This window comes from Phocoena sinus, chromosome 2 (assembly GCF_008692025.1).
Source record: "Phocoena sinus isolate mPhoSin1 chromosome 2, mPhoSin1.pri, whole genome shotgun sequence".
NCBI classification, from domain to species: domain Eukaryota; kingdom Metazoa; phylum Chordata; class Mammalia; order Artiodactyla; family Phocoenidae; genus Phocoena; species Phocoena sinus.
The window spans coordinates 176331731-176358647 of record NC_045764.1 but is presented as its reverse complement, the minus strand read 5'-3'; the positions used below and the strand labels follow the sequence as shown (position 1 = coordinate 176358647).

The following is a 26917-nucleotide window of genomic DNA, read 5'->3' as shown; positions in this document are numbered from 1 at the left end:
AAATTTTGATAACCATTATGTTTATTTCCAAACTAGATGTAAGTTTCATAAAAACAGGGACAGTAATTTATTGTTCCTTAGATCTTAGCAGTTGGCATATAACAGGTACTTAATAAATATTGGAATGACTAAATAAATGATATCAAAATACTGATCACTGTAACATTCACATGGTTAAATTACGGGAAATTTTTAACCTCCCAAATTTCTTTCTTCTATTCATTCATTCAAATATTTATCAAATGATAATGTATAATAGATTTTTAAAAATAAATTTATTTATTTTATTTATTTTTATTTTTGGCTTATTGGGTCTTTGTTGCTGCACGTGGGCTTTTCTCTGGTTGCAGCGAGTGGCGGCTACTCTTTGTTGTGCTGCGCAGGCTTCTCAATGCAGTGGCTTCTCTTGTTGCAGAGCACAGGCTTTAGGTGCGTGGGCTTCAGTAGTTGTGGCACACGGACTCAGTAGTTGTGGCACACAGGCTTAGTCGCTCCGCAGCATATGGGATCTTCCCAGACCAGGGCTCGAACCCATGTCCCCTGCACTGGCAGGCAGATTCTTAACCACTGCACCAGGGAAGCCCTGTATAATAGATGTTATATAAATATGAGCTGGGCACTGTTTTGAGTGTTAGAAACAGCAGTGCATAAAACAAAGTCCCTGTTCCCATGAGGTATATGTCAAGTGGTTTTACTATTTACGCAATGAAAATATAGTTTTAAAAATTACACTGCTATCCAAAATTTTGGTCAACAAAGCTCTTTAAATGCAAACATACACTTTCTAATTTATATGTTTTATAAATTCAGCCCTCCATGTATTAAGTTTTATAGAGTAAGGTACAGTTAAACAGACAAAATATTAGCTTTTATGCAAATCAACTGTCTTCTGCATGTAAAATAGAAATATCAGAAACTTAAAATTCATAGGCATCTAGTTTATACCTTTGCATACTCTCCGATGTACTTATAATAAAAACTAACTCCTTAGCACTACATCCACTAGCATGTAACCTGCAGGATAACACAGAGATCTTTGCCTGTTTTGCTCCTTATCAGATATTCCCAGAAATTGGAACAGTGCCTGGCACATAGTAGCTGTGCAATACATTGTTGCTGAATGAATGCTAAATGAATTCAAGGCCCTCTGTGATGTAATCCATGCCTCCTAAGGCCCTCTGTGATGTAATCCATGCCTCCTCTCCCGCTACATCATCCACTATTCTTTAGCATGATCCTCCCTCAGTTTGAGTGCCCTTTCTTCTCTTCAAACCTAAGAAAATCCTACTCATTCCCTTATGTTTGAGTCATTTGTCACCATCTTTATGAAGCCTTCCATGACTCTCCCTGCATCCCATCAGAATTTCTTTTCCTTTGGGCTCTGGATGTACTCTGCTTGTATCTATCTCTATTTGGCTACTTTGTGGTAGACAATTATCCACCACAATACACTGACTTCCCAGAGAAACTCACACCCCTCACTTGAGGTTCCCAATAGCCATGTGCCTAAGATTGGCCAATGAGATATGAGTGAAAGTGACATGTCATTTCCATGCTGAAGCATTTATTGCCAGGGCTTGACTCCAGCCCTGTGGTCTTCTCTCCTGAACCCAGAGCACTGTCCAAAGATGGAGGGTCACAGGACCAAATGGCCTGGAAATGGAGATCACTCTTCATGGAGTCAATGAAGTTGACAGTTTTTTTAAACTGTGTTAAGACACTAAGATTTTGGTCATGTATGTTACCTCAGCATAACCTAGCCTAACCTAATACACCCTTATGAAAATAAATAATCATAATACAAACCCAAAAGAAACCCGTACTTCCTCTTAAGAGTGTAAACTCATATAACAGATTGAAATATCTGATGTTTGTTAAATTCCAATAGTTATTGAACTCAGTATATTTAGTTTGATACATAAAGTCCTGAAATTTTAAAATCTAACGTGTTTAACTAAAGAATTCTCTCAGGGCTTCCCTGGTGGTACAGTGGTTGGGAGTCCGCCTGCCGATGCGGGAGATGCGGGTTTGTGCCCCGGTCCGGGAGGATCCCACGTGCCGCGAAGCGGCTACACCCGTGGGCCATGGCCGCTGAGCCTGCGCGTCCGGAGCCTATGCTCCGCAGCAGGAGGGGCCGCAGCAGTGAGAGGCCTGTGTACTGCCAAAAAAAAAAAAAAAAAAAAAAAAATCTCTCAAACAGAAGCAAATTAAATTGCCTTTTCTTGGCCTTCATTTTATTTTTCCCATGCATCCATCAGTGGCCCTAAAGAAGAAAAAATTTCCTAGCACTTTAACAAATAATTTTGAATTCTTGTACTATTAGCCAATTACTTCATGCTTGAATTTTTTTCTCCCTAAGGTGACAATAAACGGAAGGCCAAAAAAAAAAAAAGTTACATAATAGTAGCCACTTTTTGTGGCAGCACTAAACACACAACAGGCACTCAGAGCTGTTTAATCTCAAAGATTAAAGGAGTCCAGGGACTTCCCTGGTGGTGCAGTGGTTAAAAATCCACCTGACAATGCAGGGGACACAGGTGTGAGCCCTGGTGCAGGAATATCCCACATGCCGCGGAGCAACTAAGCCCGCATGCCACAACTACTGAAGCCGCGCGCCTAGAGTCCGTGCTCCGTAATAAGAGAAGCCACCGCAATGAGAAGGCTGTGCACTGCAACCAAGAGCAGCCCCTGCTCGCCGCAACTAGACTAACCCTGCGCACAACAACAAAGACCCAAGGCAGCCACAAAACAAAAAAAGATTAAAGGAGTCCTGATCCTTCTCCTTCTCAAGGAATTGACCTGGACCACTTTATCCACCATGAAAACTAGAATATGGGCAGTGCTACTAAAAATTAGGCAGAATCAAGTCAAAGAGAGAACACTGTTAACAAATCCATAAAGTGTTCATTTTCAAACTAAAACTTCCGTTTAATGCAATACATTTAAGTTGCCAGGTAATATTAAGGAATGGAGCAAATACTGTAGGTATCTACTCAATATCCATTCCTCCCTTCTTCATTTCTAAGAGAAGCCAGATGTGTATTTCGGGAGGCAATATGGCCAGTGAAATTCCTGTTTTCCCAAATTTCCCTGGTAGCTGGAGGTAGCATATGGCTTAGTTCTGGTCAGTTCTCATTAGGGAAAGTCTACTGGGGGGTCCTTGGAAAACTTTTTGTTTCTCATAAAGGGATACAGGTACACTAGCACAGCCCCTTCCCCCCTTCTCCTGCCTTGAATGCAACGGTAACAACTAGAGCTATATAAGTTACCCTGTAGCCGTTAAGGTCTCAAATGTGAGAGAAAAGACAAAAGTATTTTTAAAAACCACCAGCTCCACTATTACTGAACTGCTGAACCAAAGCTAGAAGCTGTCCAGACTTCTTTTGTGAGAAAAATAAACCCTTATTTGGTTAAGCCATCGTATAAGGTTTAGTTACTTTCAGCCAAAGCACTACTAAACTGTTACAGGGGCCATATCAATACTAATGTAAGAGGCAGTAAGAAAAGTGAATGGGGAATGCACTCCATTTTATGTTATACATATTAGTTCTTCTTTAAAAATGTGTCTATATATATTTGTGTGTGTGTGTATATATATATATAAATAAATATATATATATATATATATATATATATATAAAGCAGAAACTAACACACCACTGTAAAGCAATTATATTCCAATAAAGATGTTAAAAAAAAAAGTGTGTATATAAGAAAGAGCCATAGAACTACAAAAAGGCATCACCTCACACCGGTCAGAATGGGCATCACCAAAAAATCTACAAACAATAAATGCTGGAGAGGGTGTGGAGAAAGGGAACCCTCTTGCACTGTTGGTGGGAATGTAAACTGGTACAGCCACTATGGAGAACAGTATGGAGGTTCCCTAGAAAACTAAAAACAGAGCTACTATATGATCCAGCAATCCTAATCCTGGGCGTATATCTGGAGAAAACCACAATTCGGAAAGATTCCTGTACCCCAATGTTCATTGCAGAGCTGTTTACAATAGCCAGAACATGGAAGCAACCTAAATCGACGGAGGAATGGATAAAGAAGATGTGGTATATATATACCACATAGGACTTCCCTGGTGGTGCAGTGGTCAAGAATCCGCCTGCCAATGCAAGGGACATGGGTTCTACCCCTGGTCCAGGAAGATCCCACATGCCACGGAGCAGTGAAGTCCATGCGCCACAACTACTGAGCCTGTGCTCTAGAGCCCACAAGCCACAACTACTGAGCCCATGCACCGCAACTATTGAAGGCTGTGCGCCTAGAACCTGTGCTCTGCAACAAGAGAAGCCACTGCAGTAAGAAGCCCGCGCACCGCAACAAAGAGTAGCCCTCGCTTGCCACAACTAGAGAAAGCCCGCGCACAGCAATGAAGACCCAATGCAGCCAAAAATAAAATAGATAAATTAAAAAAAAAAAAACCAAAAAACTCGGAGAGAAAAAAGTGTCATTATCTGTAGATGATATGATCTAACTGCAAACCAAAAGAATTGGAAATACCACTAGAACTCAAGAGAGAGCTTGGCAAGGTGCAAGATCAACCTATAACTACAGTTCCTTACACCAGTAGTAACCTACCACAAAATTTAACTAAAAATAAGTATTCATCATAGCAATAAAAACTAAAAAGTAGGTAGAAAGTAACTTATTTAAGAATACATAAGAACTCTCTGGAGAAAGCTTTAAATTTTTAATAAAAGGTCCTCTGAATAAAGGGGAATTCCATACTCTTAGATAGATATTATACAATCTACCCAAATTAATCAATAAGTTCAATGCAATATGAATTAAAATTTCCAGCCAGTAATTTATGAGTAATCTTAAACTTACTCTGAAGTGTACATGGACGAATATTTCATGGCTGCCAGGTCAGCCTTGAAAAAAAAGTTAAAAAAAAAAAAGTTCAGAAATGAAAAGTGATCAAGGTTAAAACCAGTAACAAGATGTATCTCTTTCACTGCACCCTCTAAAAGCATGCACTGAGAGGGACATAACATCTTTTCTGTGGCATTCTTGCCAAAAATATATAACCTTAATCTAATTTTGAGAAAACATTAGACAAATTTAAATTGTGGGATCTTTGATTGGAACTTAGAACAGAAAAAGAACGCTGGAGAAAAACTGGTGACAATTCAAATTAGTTCTGCAGTCATCATTAACGGTATCAGACCAATGTTAACTTGCTGGTTTTCGTAACTGCACCATGGTTATCTAAGTGTTAACATCAGGGGAACCTGAGTGAAAAGTATACATGAACTCTGTACTAATCTTGCAATTTTAAGTCTAAAATTATTTTAAAATAAAAAGTTCAATAGACAGATACATATAAAGGTACGTAGATTGCATATATTACAAAGCCACGGTAATTTTTTAAAGAAAAGAAAACCTGTAGGGTATCGGCACAACAGAAAAACAGACCAATGCAACAAAATACAAAGCTAAAAAACATGAATGTATGGGAACACAAGATACAATGAAAGCAGTCCTATAAACCAGTGGGGAAAGGATGGACCACTGAGTGGACAGCAGTGGGAAAACTGGTTCACGGTATCAGTCTACAGAGAAAAATAAAACTAGATCCCTACCTAAGTCCATACACAAAAGGCAGGCTCCCTTTTAATCTAGAGGGATTAAAAAATCTACGTGTGAAAAGTAAAATGATAAAGGGTTAATGTGAAATGTGAGAGAATATATCTTTGTGAGCCAGGCATTTAAGCAAAACTTCAAAAGCACAAACATAAGGCAAACGTTGGTTACACCAAAATTAAGAATTTCTGTCCAATAAGGGTCTTATAGAAAGATGACAGAAGATACATGCAATGTCTAAAACCTACATCAGATTAATATCTTGAAAATCAAGGAACACCTAAGAATCTACAAGAAATAAACAACAACCAAACAGAAAAAGGGACAAAGGAAAAGCAGCAATTTACAGAAGGCCCCCAGAGCCAAGGAATATATAGACATACTAAAAACCATAGAGAAACGCAAGTTAATAATGAAGCAGCACATTAAACTACTTTAGTAGGCTGGCAAAAAAAATTAGAAAGCTGGATAATTCTAAATGTTGGAGGAACCAAGGAGACAAAAACCCCTATGCACTACTGGCGGGAGGGTGGGCTGACAGAGCCATCCAGAAGAGCAACCTGGCACTATCTGACATTTCCTGTGACCCAGGAGGTCCACTCCTAGCTACACATCCCCAAGAAATTCTTACACAGCTCCACAAGGGGACATGTATGAAGATATTCATTGTTGCATCGTATGGGGGGAAGGGGGAGGCGGCAGGTAGTCTACCCCAGAAAGTAGGTAAAATGTGGTAGGACTCATACCACAGAGTGCTACGCAGCAGTTAGAAGCAACAGATTCGATGCATAGATGAGACTATGCAATATTTACACAAAGTACAAAACATACACTTCTAAGAACACATACATGTAAACGCATGACAATATATTAAAATGTTAGAACAGTAACCTGTTGGAAGGATAAGGAAAATGACATATAGGGATTAACAGGAACAAATAAGCAAGAGAACAGCCTCACACTGTTCAGATCAAAGATACGACTTTTGCAGCTGAGTTTATGAAAACGTTTCCAAAAATATGAATAATAGGGAAGGGGAACTATTCTTGTTCATATGCTTAAATTCAAATTGGTCTCACTTGTAATAAAACACTTATTACTGGCATAGCAAGTGAACTATCATAATAATGAAATAAACTGAAAACTAATTTACTTGACCAATCCTCAGAAGAATAAGGCACAAATAAATTGTGCCTAAAGAAAACTTTGACTTGGTAGCTTTTGACCAGTTAATTATATGCTAAGCACTTACTAAGTAGCAGGCACTATAACGGGATAAAAGAAATAGAAAAGTATGGTGTCAAACTTTTAACACTCATAATCTAGCTGGGGAGCTAACGCGGGGAACAGTAACTGAAACAAGGGGCAATCTCCGCCCCATGAGAAAATCAGAGAGTCAATACTCCAAGCTCCATGCAACAGATTTGTGAGCTATGCATGAAATTTGCAATTTTCTAGTAGCAACATTAAAAAAACATAAAAAGGGCTTCCCTGGTGGTGCACTGGTTAAGAATCCGCCTGCCAGGCTTCCCTGGTGGCGCAGTGGTTGAGAGTCCGCCTGCCAGTGCAGGGGACACGGGTTTGTGCCCCGGTCCGGGAAGATCCCACGTGCCACGGAGCGGCTGGGCCCGTGAGCCATGGTCACTGAGCCTGCGCGTCCGGAGCCTGTGCTCCGCAACGGGAGAGGCACAACAGTGAGAGGCTCGTATACCGCAAAAAAAAAAAAAGAATCCGCCTGCCAATGCAGGGGACACGGGTTCGAGCCCTGGTCCGGGAAGATCCCACATGCTGCAGAGCAACTAAGCCTGTGTGCCACAACTACTGAGCCTGCACTCTAGAGCCCACGAGCCACAACTACTGAAGCCCATGCGCCTAGAGCCCATGCTCTGCAACGAGAAGCCACCGCAATGAGAAGCCCGCACCCCGCAACGAAGAGTAGCCCCTGCTCGCCACAACTAGAGGAAAGCCCGCACGCAGCAATGAAGACCCAACGCAGCCAAAAATAAAATTAAAAATAACATAAATTTTAAAAAAAACACGAAAATAGGTTAATTTTGATAATAGTTTATTTAACCCAATATATTCCCAAATGTTTCAACACATAATATAAAAAGAGTAAGATTTACATCCCTTTTTTCATACTGTCTTTGAAATCTAGTATATATTTTATACTCACAAGACATCTTAATTCAGACTAGCCACATTTCAAGTGCTCAGTAGCCACGTGTGCTGGACAATGCAGCTCTAAGCACTCAGAGGGTATGATCACATTTGGGCGAGATGAAGGAAAAAAAGGGATGGAGACTTTGATGGACAAGTAGTAGAGTTCTAATGAAAGATGAAGGCCATTTCAAGCCAGGCACCAGCACAAGGAAAGCTTAAAAAGCTTGGGGGATGGGGGGGGCGGGGAACCTCCCTTAACCTTCAAGTCTAGTCAGTTTCATCTCTCACAACTCTTTCATATGCCACTAACACTGAAAAACAAAATGGCTTTAGCTCCTTGACATCATGATTGCTGGCAATTTCTTACCTTTATGTTCTTGACTAGGCTGGTACTTCTCTGTCTTGCATCCCCTTGCTTAGCTTAGTTAATTCCTACACTAAAGTACTTGACAATGAGCTCCTTGAGGGTAAGAATTATCTAATCTCTGTATTCTTAGTACACAGGACCTGGCAACCAGCAGCTGTGAAACTGCTAGATGAAAAGACAGCCAAGGAGAATTGTTTGGCTGTAGTGTTAAGTTTATATAGGTGAACAGTCAAAAAAAAAAAAAAAGCTAGAGAAGTGGGTCAAGAACTTTTAATACTAAACCAAAGAGTTTAGATTATCCAGTTTTCTAGAATAACACTACAAAAGCTATCTCAAGAGGGAATTAACATTTGAAGAACCCCCATTATATGGAGTAGACTGGGCCAAGCTCTTTATACGTGTTAGTTTCTTCAATCACAACAACCCTGAATAGATGGTGTTATTCTCTTTTGTTAAATAAAAAATATGTAATATACAGCATGGTGACCATAGTTAGTAATACTGTATTATATATTTGAAAGTTGCTAAGAGAGATTTTTAAATTCTCATGAACAGAAAAAAAAAAGCCTGTAATTATATGTGGAGATGGATGTTAACTGTTAACTAGACTTATTGTGGTGATCATTTCACAAAATATACAAATATCAAATCATTATGTTGCACACCTGAAACTAATACAATGTTATATGTTGATTATATCAATTAAAGTTTTTAATTATTAAAATATTTTAAATGAAGCACAGACAAGTAATTAACTTGCCCATAGTTAAGTGACTTGTATTTGAAGACCGGTTTCAAACGCAAACCTGTAACTCCAAATCCCAATTTCTCTCATGTTTCGTTGCTCCTACTTTTTGGATCCTCACCTGGTCCACTATTCCTCAGAAGTGTCTTCAGAATCTCTCCCTCAACCACAGTCCTAGGCTCCCACTTTATCTCTCACTTCTAAGCCCAGACTCTTTCCATCCAGCCTCCCTTTAAGAAAGCTGTCTGAGGTTTTAAGAAAGGAGAAAGAAGATGAATTCATTGGAACTACTGAGGGAAGAGGCTGAAGATACAGGACACTAGAAATGAGAGAAATGACAACATAGAGATGAGAGATGAAAAGACCAGTAAACAAACCACTAATGATGGCTAACATTTAGCTATTACTTATTATGAATCAGGCACCATTCTAAATGCTTTACACATATTGTCTCATTTAATCACTAATTCGACCAATATTTATTTACTCTTCACCTGTAATAAATGACCATCATGTTCTAGGTATTTGAAATAGTATTAATAAAACAAATACTCCTGCTCTCAGGGAGCTTTCAGTATACCAGAGGAAACTGACAAAATACAATAAACATAAGAAATATGCAAATTATATAATATGTTAAAGGTAACAATGCAATGGAAAAAAAAAAACAACAGATCAGGATTAGGGAGGTTGGGAGGGCCACAGATGGTCAGAGTAAGACTCACTGAGCTGATGTTTGAAAAGAGGAGAAGGTGAGACAGTTAGCCATGTGGATATCTGGAAAAAAAGTGTTCAAAGAGAAGAGCCAATGTCAAGGCACTGAGGTTGGAGTGTCCCTGGTGTGTTCAAAGAACAGCAAGAAGACACCTGGGTCTATGAATGTAGTGGGTGCGGAGAGGTAGGAGATGAGGACAAAGAGGTAAGGGAGGCCACAGCATGGAAGACCTTATTCTTATAACAGCCCTATGAGGTCATTACTACTACCAATCCCACTTTATAGATGAGGTTAACTGGGGCATGAAGAAGTTAAATAACTTGTCCAAGGTCACACAAAAAATGCTAGGTCAGATTATAAACCCAAAGAGTTACTATTATAGTGGTTGGAAAACATGAGCCCAAAGCCTTTGACATACCTCCCATTACAGGGAAAGGTCTATGTCCCTTCCACTTGAATCTGGGTGCCCATGACTGCTCTAATGTTTTAAGAATAAATGGCAGAAGTGATACTACGTGACTTCTGAGGCAAGGTCATAAAAGGCAAGCAGCTTCTGTCTTGTCTGCTGAAACACCGAGCCACCTCATGTGTCCGATCACACTGGCGTCTCCATGCTGGAGAGGCCCATGTAGCCACTCTGGCCAAGTCCCAGCTGAGCCCAGCCTTTTAACAATACCTGCCAAGGTGCCAGATATGTGAGTGAAGAAGCGGTCTTAGGATGTGGATCTTCCAGCCCAGCTACTCAAATCCCCCAGCCTTTCGTTATTCCCCCAAACTGAAGTCCCAGCCATAAACCATTCCCGTCTGAATTCCTCACACAAAATCTGTGAGCATAATGAAACACTTGTTGTCTTACACTACTAAGTTGTGGACTGGCTAGTTCCACAGCAGTAATAAGTAGGACAACTATACAATAAGCAGGATATAAATGTTAAGCCCCTGGCCTAAATTAACAGAAATGGAAAAAGCAACTAGAATACATTACCATGGTATGTAGAAGGTTCTTTATCATTGAATATCCTTAATGTCTAGAAGGCAACCTTCTTTTAAGAAAAGAAAATATAGGTTCCTTTAATCCATTCCACTAGTAAAGCTAACGCGTGCCTATGAATACCAAGGCAGGCCTAGGGTAGGCAAGGGCTACACAAGGGAAGGAAGACAAGGAAAGAGGTGGAGACAGTACATGAACAGAATGCCATCAAAAACACCTCAAGTACCTTGAACAACAAAAGCTGCTTGCCCAGCTTAAATTATTCTTCTGGACAAAGAATGGCAAGGCTAAGGGCAAAAGGCTGTGCTAGGAAATGGTTCTAGGTCTGCTCCTCTCCAGGACCCTCATTCTAGTCTGCTACTGTACTCAATGAAGTCATAAGGGACTGACTACAGAAAGAATGGAGTTATATAAAATTCTGGAATAAAACCTTTGGTTCAGCTTACTTGAACTTCATGTTTAGTTCTTCCAATACAGATTTTCATGTAAAATGTCCATAATACAAACCCCACAATATTTCAACTCCACCTCCAAGCAACACCTAACTATTAGCAAGAAATACAAACAAAACATCTCAAGCTTTATTCAAGCTTCAACTCTGAACACCAAGATCCCAGGTAACCCACAGAAACAATGCCTTATCTAGTCTGCATAAGACTGTATAAGACGAACCACAGCCAAGCAGCTCAGGTGACTAAAGTGCAGTGCTAAAGAACTCTAGCTTGAAGAAAAAGTTGGACTCCCCCCAAAAACGTCATTTTCTTGCAGTGCCAACTTCTGCCCTCTCAGTTACTGTTCAGGCAGGTGCATGTGGGTCAGCACAAACCCCTTATTACTACTTGCAGACCAACTCCAAGCACATTCTTTAAATTCCTACATAAGACAACATTAAAGCTGGGAGATTGCCAGGGAAGAGATTTGTTTTCTCCTTGTTTATTTTGAAAGTTTAAAATGGATGTGAGACAAGTGAATTTCTGCTTCAGTCCTCCCAATGGTGATCAGAAGCGGCTGTACTCCCTGACTCTTACTTCCAGCTTGGAAACAAATTCCAGGGATAAAATTTGGCTATGGGGACTTCCCCGGTGGTCCAGTGGCTAAGACTCTGTGCTCCCAACGCAGGGGGCTCGGGTTCAATCCCTGGTCAGGGAACTAGATCCCACATGTCGCAACTAAAAGATCCCGCATGCCGCAACTAAGACCCGGCACAGACGGGAAAAAAAAAAATTGGCTACATTTTAGAATCCAGAACAATCCTCTCTGAAATTAAAGATAACAGGGAGTATCAGGACTTCCCTGGTGGGTCAGTGGTTAAGAATCCACCTGCCAACACAGGGGACACGGGTTGAAGCCCTGGTCGAGGAAGATCCCACATGCTGCAGAGCAACTAAGCCCGTGCACCACAACTACTGAGCCTGCGCTCTAGAGCCCGTGAGCCACAACTACTGAGCCCACGAGCCCCAGCTACTGAAGCCCGCACGCCTAGAGCCCATGATCCACGACAAGAGAAGCCACAGCAATGAGAAGACCGCGCACCACAACCGAGAGTAGCCCCAGCTCACGGCAACTAGAGAAAGCCCACGCACAGCAACAAAGACCCAACGCAGGCAAAAAAAGAAAGAAAGAAAAAAAGATAACAGGGACTATTAATTTATATTAAACTGTTTATGAGTCGTTTATAAGTAATTACAATATACTCATGCACTACACAATCAAAACGACCAATATTCTACTCATGGAAAATTTCCATAAAAAAGAAATGAAAACAACTCTGTAATTGAATAAGACCTTTTCCCAAACACTTTGACCCAATAAAAAATATTCTTCAGAGATCAACTTTTTTTTTAAAAACGCCCAAACACCTTGATTTAATAGATAGTTGTGCTTGGAAGTTAGGAAGATTAAATGAAATCATATTACTTATTTTTTTTTTTAAGATTTTTTTGATGTGGACCATTTTTAAAGTCTTTACTGAATTTATTACAATATTGTTTCTGTTTTATGTTTTGGTTTTTTGGCACGAGGCATGTGGGATCTTAGCTCCCCGACCAGGGATCGAACCCACACCCCCACCTGCATTGGAAGGCGAAGTCTTAACTGCTGGACCGCCAGGGAAGTCCCCATATTACATATTTTAAATGAAATATTATATAAAGTACTTAGTATTGTTGCCTGATATTATAGTTAGTGATCAAAAATGGTAACTATTTTTATTCTCCATAACCACACTTCCCTACAAAGAACCAACTTTAAAAACTCAAGGAGGGCTTCCCTGGTGGCACAGTGGTTAAGAATCCGCCTGCCAATGCAGGGGACACAGGTTCGAACCCTGGTCCGGGAAGACCCCACATACTGCGGAGCAACTAAGCCCATGCACCACAACTACTGAGCCTGCGCTCTAGAGCCCGTGAGCCACAACTACTGAGCCCTCACGCTACAACTACTGAAGCCTGTGTGCCTAGACCCCATGCTCCGCAACAAGAGAAGCCACCGCAACGAGAAGCCCGCGCACCGCAACAAAGAGTAGTCCCTGCTTGCCGCAACTAGAGAAAGCCTGCGCGCAGCAAGACCCAATGCAGTCACACACACAAAAAAAAACTCAAACTGAAAATGTTATTGAAACCATTGAAATCTCTTTTCTTTAGTCATAATACAATCTAAAGGAACACTGTTTAGTCAGCAAGTCTTCACTGAATACTAAGATAGCAATTCTTTAAAGTGTGGTTCCTGGACCTGCAGCATCAACATCACCTGGTAACTTGTTAGAAATGTAAACTCTAGGGCCCGGAAGGTAGAATCAAGGTCTGGGGGTGAGGCCCAGCAACCAGTGCTTTCACAAGCCCTCCAGGTGACTGTGGTGTTTGTTCCAGTTTACAGACTAGTTTCACAGAGCTCAGGGTGCTTTGTTCTGCAGGGACTAGGAAGTCCTAAGGCAGGGGAGTGATATGGTTCCTAGGTATATCCTCTACGGCGCCTAGCACAGTGTCATACACATGGCAGGCAGTCAGATCTTAACAGGTTAATAGTCTCATACAACCAACAGCTGGCTAGACAATAACACCATCAGTTTATTTATTTCACAGAGATAAGGAATTCTGATGACTGTCTGCATTAACTAATAATAAGTACATGGTGTGCACACACACCAGGAGCTGCTACATTGGCAAAGCCCTCCAGGACCTCTGGTACCTTTGGCAAATAACCCAGGCTTACTTACAAAATGTCATACGCTTTGAAATGTAAGTGAAAAATACATTTCTAATTCTGCCAGTACACAAACAGGATTTGTCCATGACCTCTATACAAGTCAACTGTGGAACATAAACTAAAATGCAAACTTTTTTGTTGCCTTTAAAAAAAAAGCATCTTGGGGGACTTCCCTGATGGTCCAGTGGTAGATAATCCACCTTGCAATGCAGGGAATGCAAGTCGGGAAACTAGGATCCCACATGCGGTGGGGCAGCTGGGCCCCGCACCACAAGTACTGAGTTCGCGCGCCTCAACAAGAGAGCCCGTGTGCGGCAAACTACAGAGCCCAAGCGCCCTGGAGCCCGAGCACCAAAACTGGAGAAGAGAAAACCCGCACACCACAACTACAAAGAAGCCTGCCCACCACAACGAAGAGCCCACGCACCACAAGGAAAGATCTCGCATGCAGCAACTAAGACCCAACTCAGCCAAAAAAAAAAAAAAAAAAAAAAAAAGCATCTTGGGGACTTCCCTGGTGGTCCACTGGCTAAGGCTCCGCACTTCCAATGCCCGGGTTCAATCCCTGGTCAGGGAACTAGATCCCACATGCATGCCGCAACTAAGACCCGGTGCAACTAAATATATGTTTTACTTAAAAAAAGACTCATCTGTGAAGGATTTAAAAAATAAATTTAAAAAAGCATCTTGTTTCACATATTAGCCATCTATAATATATGGAAGCAAGATTTATTCTAATTTGAACAAAGTGTTTTTTAAAAAAAGACAACTGAGGAAACAAGCACTGATTGGATATTTGATATTAAAAAATTACGATAAAGGGATTAAGGTTACATTTTTTAAAGAAGGTTTATCTCTTCTAAAAGCTTTGGAGATGAAATGATATGATGTATTGAGCTTGCTTCTTGGGGAGAGAACAAATAAAAGAAGTCTGGTCATTAAACTGTTGAGTACATGGGGGGGCTAACTAGATACCAGGGTTTCCCAACCCTGGCACTCTTGACATTTTGGGCCAAATATTTCTTTGTTGAGGGGCCAGGGGGCACTGTCCTATGTACTGTAAAATGTTTAACTGCATTTCTGGTCAGTAGCAACGCTCTTCAGTTGTGACAACCAACAATGTCTCCAGACATTGTCAAATGTCCACTGGGGGGGGGGGGGGGGGGGGCGGGGCGTGGCAAAATTGTCCCCAGTTGAGAACCATTGATAAATACTTATTAAATTCTCTTTACTTGTTTGAAATTTTCCATAGCAAAACATTTAAAAAAGTCTAATTATACTCTGTGTATTGGTACAACTATATCTCCCTAGTTGAATAATTAGTACATAGCTTTTGAGAAACAGCCTGCTACACAAAAAAGCAGAGAGGATTGAGATGGAGACCTGAGGTCTAGTACAGGCTCTGCTGCTGAACAGTGAGTAGTCACAAGCAGCTCCTGTCATCTCTCCGAGCCTCAACATCCTCATTAGGTCTGACTGTTTGACTAGTCCTTCTGAGTTTTAAAATGATTTGATAACAGTTTTATCTTTTTTTTTTTTTTTTCCGGTACGCGGGCCTCTCACTGTTGTGGCCTCTCCCGTTGCGGAGCACAGGCTCCAGACGCGCAGGCTCAGCGGCCATGGCTCACGGGCCCAACCACTCCGCGGCATGCGGGATCTTCCCGGACCGGGGCACGAACCCGTGTCCCCTGCATCGGCAGGCGTACTCTCAACCACTGCGCCACCAGGGAAGCCCCAGTTTATCTTTTTATATACCTATCAGCTAAAGGTGAATACTCACATCTGGAAATCAAACAAATGAAAATAGAGTAGTGTACTAGCATGAAGATAATATTCTTCTTGCAAATTATTTGCCTTTTATTATTCCTGATCTATAAGCAAAATTCTTACTACAATTATATTTACTTAAAATTTAAATAAGATTCCTAGGGTAAGCAAAATGGAGTCTTTTTACAAAATATAAAGACAAAGCTATTTGTCATATCAGCCAAAATGTCCATCAACTGGTGAATGGATTTTAAAAAACCGGTACATCCAAACAATGAGTTCATTACTACTCAGCAATAACAAGGAGTGAACTACTGATACACACACAAACATGAATAAATCTCAAAAGCATTACGCCAAGTGAAAGATGCTACACACAAGATTACACGCTCTCTGACTCCATTTAAATAACGTTCTAGAAAAGGTAAAACTATAGAGACAGATAACCGATCAGTAGTTGCCAGGGGCTGGGGGAAGGGAGGGGGGATTGACTGTAAAGAGACACAAGGGACCTTCTTAGGCAATGGAAACGTCCTCTAACTTGGCCGTGATAGTGATTACGTGATTATACATTTGTCAAAACTCATCAAACTGTACACTTAAAAAGAGTGAATGTTCTACCTCAATACACCCAACTTTAACAAAAGAGATGCCCAACAGACTGAGAACTCCCATTCATTCTTGAACCCTCATCACTCGACTGGCAGGAAGTCTAACACTTAGCAGTTCAGTAGTGGTAGGTAAAGAATATGGTATATGCCAGATGTGTAACACTGGCACAAGGGCACCACACTGTAAAAGATACACAACTGCTTCCAGAACATGTCAATGCCGGAGTTAAAAACAGGGCATGGTGAATTAATGCAATGATGTGCTACAAACCTCTATTTTAGCACTGTCAAAAGTTCAATTTTAAATACGTTCCATGAGAATAAAGGCATACTCCATACCCTACATTGTTTTTAAAGTTAGTAATTCCTAACGACACTAAAAGACTACACCATAATTCAACAGAGAACAAGGTAAAGACCCATTTGGTGTAAATCCTTCATTATAACAAACCTGCTATGATTGTTTCTGGCTTCAGTTTATTCAGTAAGTATGGAGCTCCTGCTCTGGTTCAAGGTAAGATTTTGCAATGGAAGTCAATGATCAAAGCTAATCAACTCACTGCTTTGCTTGCTCCGCCCTACAGGGTAGTCAAAGAACAACAAAATGATGAAGAATTAGGTTCTTCAAAGGGTCTATGAGAAAATGAGTTCACTGACTCACCTAGTCTAGATTTTCTACTACTTTTTATGTAACTTTCTAATCCATCTCAGGTAAAGGAACATACACCACTGTACTACTTATTTACCAGGTTAAAGAGCATTAAACACCACACCTTAAAATACTGAAGGGATGCCTTAGACCAAGGTTTACATAAACAGATTAAATCACCTGACAGCTATCCAGCAAACAAGTGGCATTCTGAAGATTAAAATGAAGGCATTTGATACCACTAGGCCACAAGGTCTCAGGACGTAATTGAAAGCATGAAAACAGAGCCAGGAAGCTTTTCCTAAGTGATAGCATTTTCTTGCCAGGAATTACCTCATAACACTTAAAATAAAAGGCCAGTGAAGTTTCTTTACGAGTTATTTTTTAGATATTTTTGTTTTTAACAGAAGACACCTCACAGGTAGCTTGGAACAGTCCTGAAGCCAGTGCTAGAGAAGAGTTCAGAATGCACTTGGACAGAGTCAACACTTCTCCAGTGGAATTTCTACTACAAGTTGTCAGGCCCTAAAACTGCTTGCTGTTCCTGGCCTTTTGAAAAGGTTTACGTGAACAAAATCAAAGGTTCCTTGTACAGAATCACAGAATGTGAGTGCCAGAATGGACCTAAGAGCTCATCTAAGCCACCTTCTTTTGGGGAAGGAGGAAAGTTAAGCCCAGACTGGGTGGCCCTCCGCTAGGCAGTGGGTGGCAGGGCTGCTTGACTACACATCCTCCTCTGAAATGTGCTTAACCAGCTCCTTCAACAGATTCGCAAGGAAACGGGGCTACTCCTCGACAAAGTCTTAGCTCTCTCCAAGAACTTCTGAACAGCTTCGGAGTTGCATCGAAGGCGGCCGAGAAGATTCCTCAGTGCGCACCTAGTTTTAGTGACTGTCACTAAATTTAGTTCGAGACAACTTAAAGAACGAGGCATGACGGACAGTCCACTCGATCCAATCAATTGCGTTTAATCAACACCACAAACGTGTTTTTAACCCGACAGCCTCTCATGAGCTGCCTACCTAATTTAAAAGGTGAATTTAGTGGAAATAAGCCCTGTACACTGCGGGGACCCGACACACGCTCGGAGAGACCACCGCGCGGCCACCGGCCGGCCACGCTGCAGCCCTCAGGGCTCGCTACGAAGCGAGCCCCCGGCGTAATCGCGGATGCACTTCCCCGGCCCGCGCGCTCGGGAAACGGGCCGCCGAGGCCGCCTCCCGGGGCCCATGGCTGTCCACCGGGCCCAGAGCGCCGCGGCCTGGGGGCCCGCCGGCGGCGAGGCGAGGGCTGCGGCCGCGCTCCCGGGGACGGCGCGCGCAGACCTGGCCCGGGGCAGTCGCCTAGGTTACTCACGTTCTCAGTGTCCCGTTCATTCACCGTCGGCAGCGGGGTCCTAGTGGACATTTTACTTCACTTCACTTCTGCACAACGCGAGGGTGAAACAAAACAGCGCGGTCCCGGGGGCCGGAGAAGCGGCGTCGAGGGCCCGGCGGTTCCGGAGCGGCGCCGCGGCAGGGCGGCTCCCCTCCCCCACGGCCGTCTAGATCCCGGGTCGGGCCCGGGCCGTCCCCCGGCGGGTCGCGGGGCTCATGCTCCCCCGGCCCCGGCGGCCGCGCCGAGGAGCCCCGCGGGCGGCGGTGGCGAGGCCGGGCCGGCGGCGGCGGGCTGCGGGTCGGCCCACTGGCGTCCCCGCGCCTCCGGGCGCCCCGCGGGCCCGGACCCCCTCGCCTCCTCCTCCGCCCCCGCCCGTCGCGCCGCGGATTTCAGCGCCGGAGCCTCCACACAGCGCCGCCGGCGGCCCCTGAAGAAGAGGAGGATGTGGAGGAGGTGGAGTGCAAGACAGGTCCCCGCGGGCTGCGGGCGCCGACCATGGATGGGGCTGCGGAGGCGGCGCCTACACCCGGCTGTTCTTCTCCCTCCGGCTCGCTTTCCGCCTCAGCCTCCGCCCAGTGGCCACCAACACCGCCGCCCCCAGCACCTCCGAGCCTCACGGACCCAAGATGGCCGCCCCTCGGCTTCCTTTGCTGCCTCCGGATGCCGGAAGTGACGGCACCGCCGCCTCCCGGAGTCCAGCCAATTAGCGCGGCCCGAGGAAGCTGGCCCGGCTGCTGTTGCTAGGGGCGACTCGGCCTGGTCTAGAGCCGAGGGGGCGGCGCCCAAGGCTGGGCAGGGCTGGCGGGTCCCGGCGGGCAGCGGGGGCGGCGGGTTCCCAGCGTCCAGAGCACGCGGCACCCGTGAAAGAGCCGGCAAACGGCCCTGGGCGGCGGCCTGAGCTTGACTGCCGGATTGATACTTATAGTGTTGATCGAGGTCCTGCTGTATGCAAAAGCTGAGGTAGCGTCCCTCAAAAGCTGGGACCGCGCTGCCCCAAATCGAGATATAACAGCAATTATAGGGCCGGGGCTGTGGGGAGGAGCCGAGTTCCTGCATCGTTAACGGTGACCCGGGAGCCGAGGACACAAATCACCCTTCCTGCCTCCGGCTCTGAGCAGCCGGGGCTGGGCTCAGCATCCCGAAGGCGGCAGACGCGTCCTGCCCTCAAGGAGCTCGCGGTCAGGAGGGAGATGGACCCGGACCCAGCTAAAAGCCTTTCGTAAGGAAGAGTGCTAGAAGGTGGCGGGGAGCCCTAGAAGCCTCCTGGGACCACCGCCTAAATGCTTGTAGGGGATTTATAACCAGACTTCATCCCCGGGTCGGATGCTCAGATGCTCAGTGGACGGATGCTCCACCTTGGGGTGGAGCTCGGTGGACGCTTGCAGACTGGGACGTTGGAAATGGAACCTCCCCTAGAAGCCTTCCTTGCTCTGGAGCCTCTGAATGTCTCCCGAGGACCTGCCTAGAGCCGAGCCAGCGTTGGATGGAATGCTTTGGTGCAGGGTTCTGAGGAGGAAGAGCGGAATGGGCTGGAGTAACATGAACTGTTACTGAGAGTCTACCTTGTGGGTGCATTACATTTGTTACCTCATTTAAGCCTCAGAGTAACCCTGTAAGATGGACAGACACACCTTGTGATCCCAAGTCTAAACAGGTTACAGTGACTTGACCAAAGTACCCAAGTTGGTTAGCCGCAAAGCTGGGATTTGAACCCATATCCTAAAACTTCCATAACAGATAAGCCCTTGTAGTGGGTATGTCTTGCTTTTCTTTTTCTATTTTTAATGTTTTCTCTTTTGGTCCCCCAGGATGTGACTCCTCTTGGCTATGTCTGGGACATTTCCTGCTCTGTGAGACATATACGTCTTTAAACACCAGAATCATTCCCATGTGAGGACTAGGATGCAGTCAGGGCTTGCATCTCTCCCTCTCAGGAAAGTGTTCACTGGGCCAAGGACAGCCCAGTTTAAAATGTCCTTCTCTTTCTCCCTCTTTGGCCAAGCAGAGGTGATTGAATTCTTGTTAGTTAAATGTGTGTTTCACACAGTTCAAGTGAAATGTGGGTGAGCACAAGATTGTGGGAGTCCCTGTAGGGACACTTAGCCCAACTTGGGGAGTTGGGTCAAGGAAGCTTCCTGGAAGAGTGGTGGTTATGCTGAGTCTAGAAGCATGAGTCGAGTTAGCTAGGTGAGGATGGGTGGAAAGGGATGCCAAGCAGGATGGCCTGTACAGATGAGGAACAGCATGGTGGGTTTAGGTCAATGTCAAGAGGTGAGAGGTGAGACTGGAGGGGTAGGCAGGGGCCAGGCCAGGTTTAGACACAGCATGGCACTCCTGATGACAGGAATGTCAACTAGGTCAGCTGGGAAAACACGCAGAGGACCCACAAAAGGGTTTCAGCCTTGGGCAGGAGCTGAGAGAAAGGGTTTGGATGATTCAGAACATTCCACATTGGCCAGAGAAGTGGTTGGGGGTGAGGTTTCCACCTTGATGCTTTTTTCACTGAAGCCACACATTAAATAATGAGTCAGTGAATGCCAAGAGGTAGGAAGTGATACTGACAGTACTTAACTCAAGATGCTTCTGGTTTTCATAAAGGCTAGAATTAAAGAAACACTTTGAACTTTTCATAGCACTTATGTCAAATGATATCATGGTACCATAAGGAGCTGGAATGGGAGACAAGGCGTACATGTTATGTGAAAACTGGAGAGGAGAAGGAGGAGAAAAAAGAAAAAAGAAAAAACAACACATTATTCTGTCTGAAGGACCCTCTGTAGCCTGAAATATGTACTTCTGTGGATCTATGGTCTGGAAGGAATGGAAGCACAGGATCTGGAAGTTTTCCTGGAATCCCTTCTTCTGTCCTTTTTCATATTCTTATTTCCTATCATCATATTAAAATAGTTTCTATTTCAGCCTCCTTAAACTGAAAAGAAATAACTAAATATACCAAGTTGTGTATGTGCTTAGGTAGTGCCTACTTTCATGTCAAGGAGGATGGTCATCCTGAGAGGTAAGAAACTGAAGATAATCTAGTCCTACCCTTGCTGCTTTAGGACAAAGGAGAAACTGAGCCTCAAAGAGGTGAAGTGACTTGTCTGAAGTTGACAGCTGGTTAGCAGCAGAGCCAGAATGGGGCCCAGATTTCAGAAGCCCCAGACCTATGTCCTCGCTCCACAGCTACTATGGGCATGTGGTGGGGAGATCTGTTTAGCACCCACCCCAACCCAGCACCAGAAAGAACGAGTAACTGCACTAGTCCTGAAATTGCTCTCCTCTGGACTTCTTATGCAAGAAAAATAAGTCCCCATTTGTTTAAGCCATGAGAGTTTAGGCTGTCTGTTACTTGCAGCCCAGTGCATTCCTAACCAAGACTATCATGTCAAGTGGTCAGATCTCCTGACCCCTGGGCCTGTGTTCTCTGCACCACACCTAGTTTGGACAGAGGTGGAGAGGCCTGCTTCTGCCTGGCCATCACACCACAGCACTCACAAGCACAACTCCCCTTTGAGAAGGTGTGGGAACTGCTGGGATCCAGGATCCATTCCTCAGCATGTGTGTGCATGTGTGTGTTGTTGTTGTGTAATTGATAGGGAGCAGAGAGCTGAGCGCTGAGAATAAATAAAGCCAAGAAGAGAAGGAGTGTGATAATTGTGGGACATCTGGGGTCATCATGCCTGGAGGCAGGGACAGGTGTGCCCCCAAACAGGCCACAGATGCTTAGAGGCCGCCACCCAGGGAAATATAAAGTCCATTCCAGACTCCACCCTCCCCAGGTTCCCCAAGCTGCTCCCCAACATATCGGGGGTCAGAGCAGACGTGCTGCTATTCTTTTAATTCACTGCTCTGGTCTCCTTCACCCCATTGGGGCCATTGTGTTCCTCTGTGAGGGCCAGCAGGCAGTTTAGGAATTCTCACATCCAAGACTTGTCCCTGCTGTTCTGCCTGGAATGGCTTCTGGTCTAGTTGAATCTTCCCTATTGTTACAAGGCCCTGTCATCTTACTTCTTCTATGGGACCTTCTCAGACTAGCTCCCAGTGAACATTCCCCCACTCCCAGAATCCCTGATTTTTGCTGCCTGAGGTCGTAGTACGTTTGCTGAGTTCCATTTTGAGTACATTTACTGTGCTCCAGCTCTATTGGCAATGCACCAAGCACCTATGGTAAGACCACTAACTGCACCAGCCCGGTGAGGGAGGTGTCAGCCAGTGCTCAGACAGAGGCTGTAACTTGTCCCACGTCGCCACAGTTCACAGAACAGCCATGATCGGACTCCAAAGCTGTGCTCTTCCCTCCAGTTGTCTAGTGGTGATTGGTTCCTTTTGTTCTGGGTAAGTGGAGGGCATTCTAGTCTGTTTGCTTAGCTCTGAGGAGGGCCCAGTTTGAAACCCAGCATAGATCTGTCAGGGATTCTCCACCCTTCTCTCTTCCACAGTACTGTATCTTTTCAGGATAATTGTGGATGGACTGTTTCTGAGATGGATCACAGACTTCCCAGCCTTCCTAAACCCACTATTCTGAAATTTTCAGCTTTTATGAAGGACTCATAGTCCTTTTATCAGTTCCCATGATGCACTGCAATATTGGGATGGCCTTGGGGGATATGGGGATAGAAAGGGCTATCTGCCCGGGCACTTAGCAGCCCCAGGCTATTGAAATGTTCTATTCTCTCATTTGTTGGAGATTATAGATCCAGATCTAGGTACAGAAGGACACGTATATGACCTTCTGTTGGGTATCATTCCTATATCCTGACAGTGGAGCTCTCTGTGCAGGCCCTTTCCTCCGTCCACTTGGCTCTGAGCTGGGAAAACCCACTGTTTAGAACTGTATCCAAAGGTCTATGGAGACAACAGAGGTGGTAGGAAAGCAAGGGCTCTGGAGTTTCAACCCTGGCTATGACCCTGAATGCTAGGTGACCTTGGCAAATCACTTCGTGTGTTTGAGGCTCAATTGCTTTTTTTGAAATAATTAATTAATTTGGCTGCGCTGGGTCTTAGTTGCAGCATGTGGGATCTTCCTTGCGGCATGCAGAATCTAGTTCCCTGAGCGGGGATTGAACCCTGGCCCCCTGCATTGGGAGCACAGAGTCTTAGCCACTGGACCACCAGGGAAGTCCTAAGGCTCAATTTCTTAATCAGTCAAATGGGAATATTAGAACCTTCCACCCATGGTTGCTGTGGGGATCCATGGAGATAATGCCCAGAGAATAGCCAGCATGTATGTGCAGATTTCACCCTCCCACCGCAGAGAGGACCCTCCTTCCTGGGCAGCTGCACTTCTCCGTTCTCCCCCGGATGAGCACAGGACTTGGAATCTGTAGACATAGGTCAAGGCTTACCAGGCCACACGTGGCTGCGCGTCAGTGTCACTCCTCCTCCCATCCAGTTTCACCTAGTTTACTGGGCACTGAGCTCGTTATAGGAGGTAATGGGTACAGACGAGCTTGGTAAGGGGTGCTGCCATACAAAAGGTGCTGGTGTTTGTATTATTGCCTCTATTTTGCAGACAGGAACATGGAAACTCAGGAAGGGCAGGAGGCGTGCTCAAGCTGCCCAGGGCAGAAAGCAATGCCCTCAGATTCCACTCTGGTGGCTCTGACACCATGCTGGCGGCAAACACAGATAAGCAACAAAAGAATGAAGGAGAAAAAGGATGAGTGGGTAAATAAAACCTGCTCTCTCCTGGAGCGTCATATCTGCCCCTTCCTTTAGGGTTGTCCTAGTAAAGTAAACATCCCCCCAAAATACAAATCTCCCAAATACAAATCATAACTTTTAAGTCTAAGCTCTGTCAGAGGAAAGAATATTTCTTCCATTATATAGGTTCCTGCCCAACCCTTGGAGCCACGGGACCCCCACAAAAAGCCGTGTTAGCCCTTAAGGGTGGCCCTCTATCCTTCCCCACTCTTTCTTCTGTTCCTTTCTTCCACAGTGTTAGGTGAGCACCTGCCTTATGCAAAGCAGTGGTTGAAGCACTGGGGATATAGCTGTGAACAGAAAAAGTTAAGCGTCACTTACAGGATACATGTAAAAGAACTCAAAAATAATATAATTTCAAGACAATAACTAATAAAAAATTTAATCAGGGTAAAGTGATAGAAACTAGCTCTTTGTTTAAGTATTTATTTATTTATTTTTGGCTGTGTCGGGTCTTAGTTGCAGCACACGGGCTCTTTTGTTGCGTTGTGTGGGCTCTGTAGTTGCGGCACTCAGGCTCTCTAGTTGTGGCATGCGGGCTTAGTTGCCCCATGGCATGTGGGATCTTAGTTTCCCGACCAGGGATCGAAGCTGCACCCCCTGCAGTGGAAGCATGGAGTCCTAACCGCTGGAACACCAGGGCGTTCCCTAGCTCTTTTGTTTTAATTCAAATTTTATTCAATTTTTTTCTTTTGGTAATAGATGCACATGGTGCAAAATTTAAAAGTTGCAGAGGAACATACAGTTACAAAAAAGCTCCCCTCCACCCTATAACAATTTCTGTTTCTCAAAATATCAAGAAGATGAAAATACAAACCTCAAATCGAGAGAAGATGTAACTGATAAAGGATTCATATCCATACTCCGTAAAGAATGTCTACAATTGGGACTTCCCTGGTGGCGCAGTGGTTAAGAATCCGCCTGCCGATGCAGGGGACACGGCTTCGAGCCCTGGTCTGGGGAGATCGCCCATGCCGTGGAGCAACTAAGCCCGTGTGCCACAACTACTGAGCCCGCGCTCTAGAGCCCACAAGCCACAACTACTGAGCCCTCGTGCCACAACTACTGAAGCCCGTGTGCCTAGAGCCCATGCTCCGCAACAAGAGAAGCCACTGCAATGAGAAGCCCGCTAACTGCAACGAAGAGTAACCCCTGCTCGCCACAAGTAGAGAAAGCCCGCGCACAGCAACGAAGACCCAATGCAGCCAAAAATAAATAAATAAAGACTTAAAAAAAAAAAAAGAATGTCTACAGTTTAGTAAGATAAATAACATAATATGAATATGGAAGAGACATAAAGGCAGGGGAAAGGCATAAAAGCAGGCACTTCACAGTGGTCAGTAAATGTAAGAACAAATGCTGAAACTGATTTGTTAATGCAAACGCAAACCAAGACCATAATGAGTTACCATGCAACAGCCACCAGAAACAGTCAGACAAAAGCAAGTGTTGCTGAGTATGTGGAGCAAAAGGCACTCTAAGACGCTGCTGGGAGGAGTGGAAATTGATAAAAAAGGCCAGAGCAGAAAATTATGAGTGCAACACATACACCACACAGAGGACCAACAAAGCCAAAAATTGGTTCCTTGGCAAAAATGAATACAATCGACATCTTGGGAAACAATCTGGCATCAGTGAGTATGCTTGAAGTTGTGTATCCCCTGCAACCCAGTGATACCATCCACAGTATTTACCCTAAAGAACCTTCTGACCATGTGCACAGGGGACATGCATAAAAATATTACCACATTGCCATTTGTAATAGGAAAACACTAGAAACAACCTAGTTGTCCACTATCTGTGTGAATAAAGAATACAGCATGTTCACACCAAGAAACAGTATACAGCAGAGAGAACTTTATTGCAACTATGCAGAGTGACGTGAATGAATCACAGTTCTTGAGTACAGAAACAGTTCATATAGACTATATAAAGCATGATGCCATTTACGCAAACTGCAGAAACAAAAACATGTAAAACCAACATATTGTTTAAGGATGCAAACATAGCGGGTAAAACAATTGAAGAAAACGTTAAGGGGGTGATAAACCTCCCAAATCAGGGTACCGGTACAGTGCTTACCTTTAGGGGAGGAAGAGGGACACGAGAAGCAAGTACAGGAGCGTTTGCGTATCACAGCTCCTGACCAATACTTGAGATGTACCTGTCAATGAAAAAAAATAACTTATTGATGTGAAATTCACAGAACATAAAATTAACAATTTTCAAGTGAACAATTCAGGGGCATTTAGTACATGGGCAAGGCTGTGCAGGCACCATGTCTGTCTAGTTCCAAAACATCTCCATCACCCCAAAATAACACCCACACCCTGTTAAGCAGTTTCTCTCACCCCCTCCCCCCAACCCCTGACAGCCACCAATCTGTGTTCTGTCTCTGGATTTGCCTGTTCTGGATATTTCAGATATCAATGGAACCAGACATAATTTGATCCTCTGTGTCTTGCCTCTTTCATTAAGGATAATGTTTTCAAGGTTCATCCACATTGTGGTATGTATCAGTACTTCCTTCTTTTTCGTGGCTGAATGGTAGTCCGTTGTACAGATAGACCACATTGTGTTTATCCGTTCATCCATTCATAGCCATTTGGCTACTTTTTGGCTACTGTGAATAGGGCTGCAATGGCCATGTGTACCCACGTAGCCGTGTGAGTACCCGTTTTCAATTCTTTTAGGTATACATCTAGGAGGGGAATTGCAGTTCTATTCAGTTTTTGTTAAAAAATAAAAATCATGAACAAATGTTGGCCAAAAAGAAAATAAAATGACCCTCCGGCGGGTGTGGAGGGGCTGAGAGGGAAGCTGCAGGCCTGGTGAGGAAACTGCTGCACAGCCAGGAGTGAAGAGGGAGCTGGGGCCGGGGCGGTCGTGCCAGGTCAGATTTGGGAGAGCTTATCCCTGTCAGGACTGCAGGACTTGCTGATGGACTAGATGCTTGGGGAGACAGAAAAAGAGGGACTGAGGCTGGCTCCCAGTAGCATTTCCTGAGATGGGGGAGACGTGGTT

At 44.3% G+C, this 26917-nt stretch overlaps 1 protein-coding gene across 9 annotated transcripts in view; it reads right to left on the bottom strand.

The window, feature by feature from the left end:
• Nucleotides 1-18859, bottom strand: part of MARK3 (microtubule affinity regulating kinase 3) — a 109244-nt gene extending 90385 nt beyond the window's left edge. For 5 of the 9 annotated variants that reach the window (XM_032620503.1, XM_032620518.1, XM_032620524.1 and 2 more), the window contains exon 1: nucleotides 18170-18808. In XM_032620503.1, coding sequence (XP_032476394.1) covers nucleotides 18170-18220 — 51 coding nt within the window. In that variant the 5' untranslated portion in view covers nucleotides 18221-18808. Of the gene's footprint in view, nucleotides 1-18169 lie in introns of all 9 variants that reach the window. The other 4 variants (XM_032620511.1, XM_032620540.1, XM_032620559.1 and 1 more) reach the window with 2 other exon arrangements.
• Between the last annotated feature and the right edge of the window lie 8058 nt (nucleotides 18860-26917).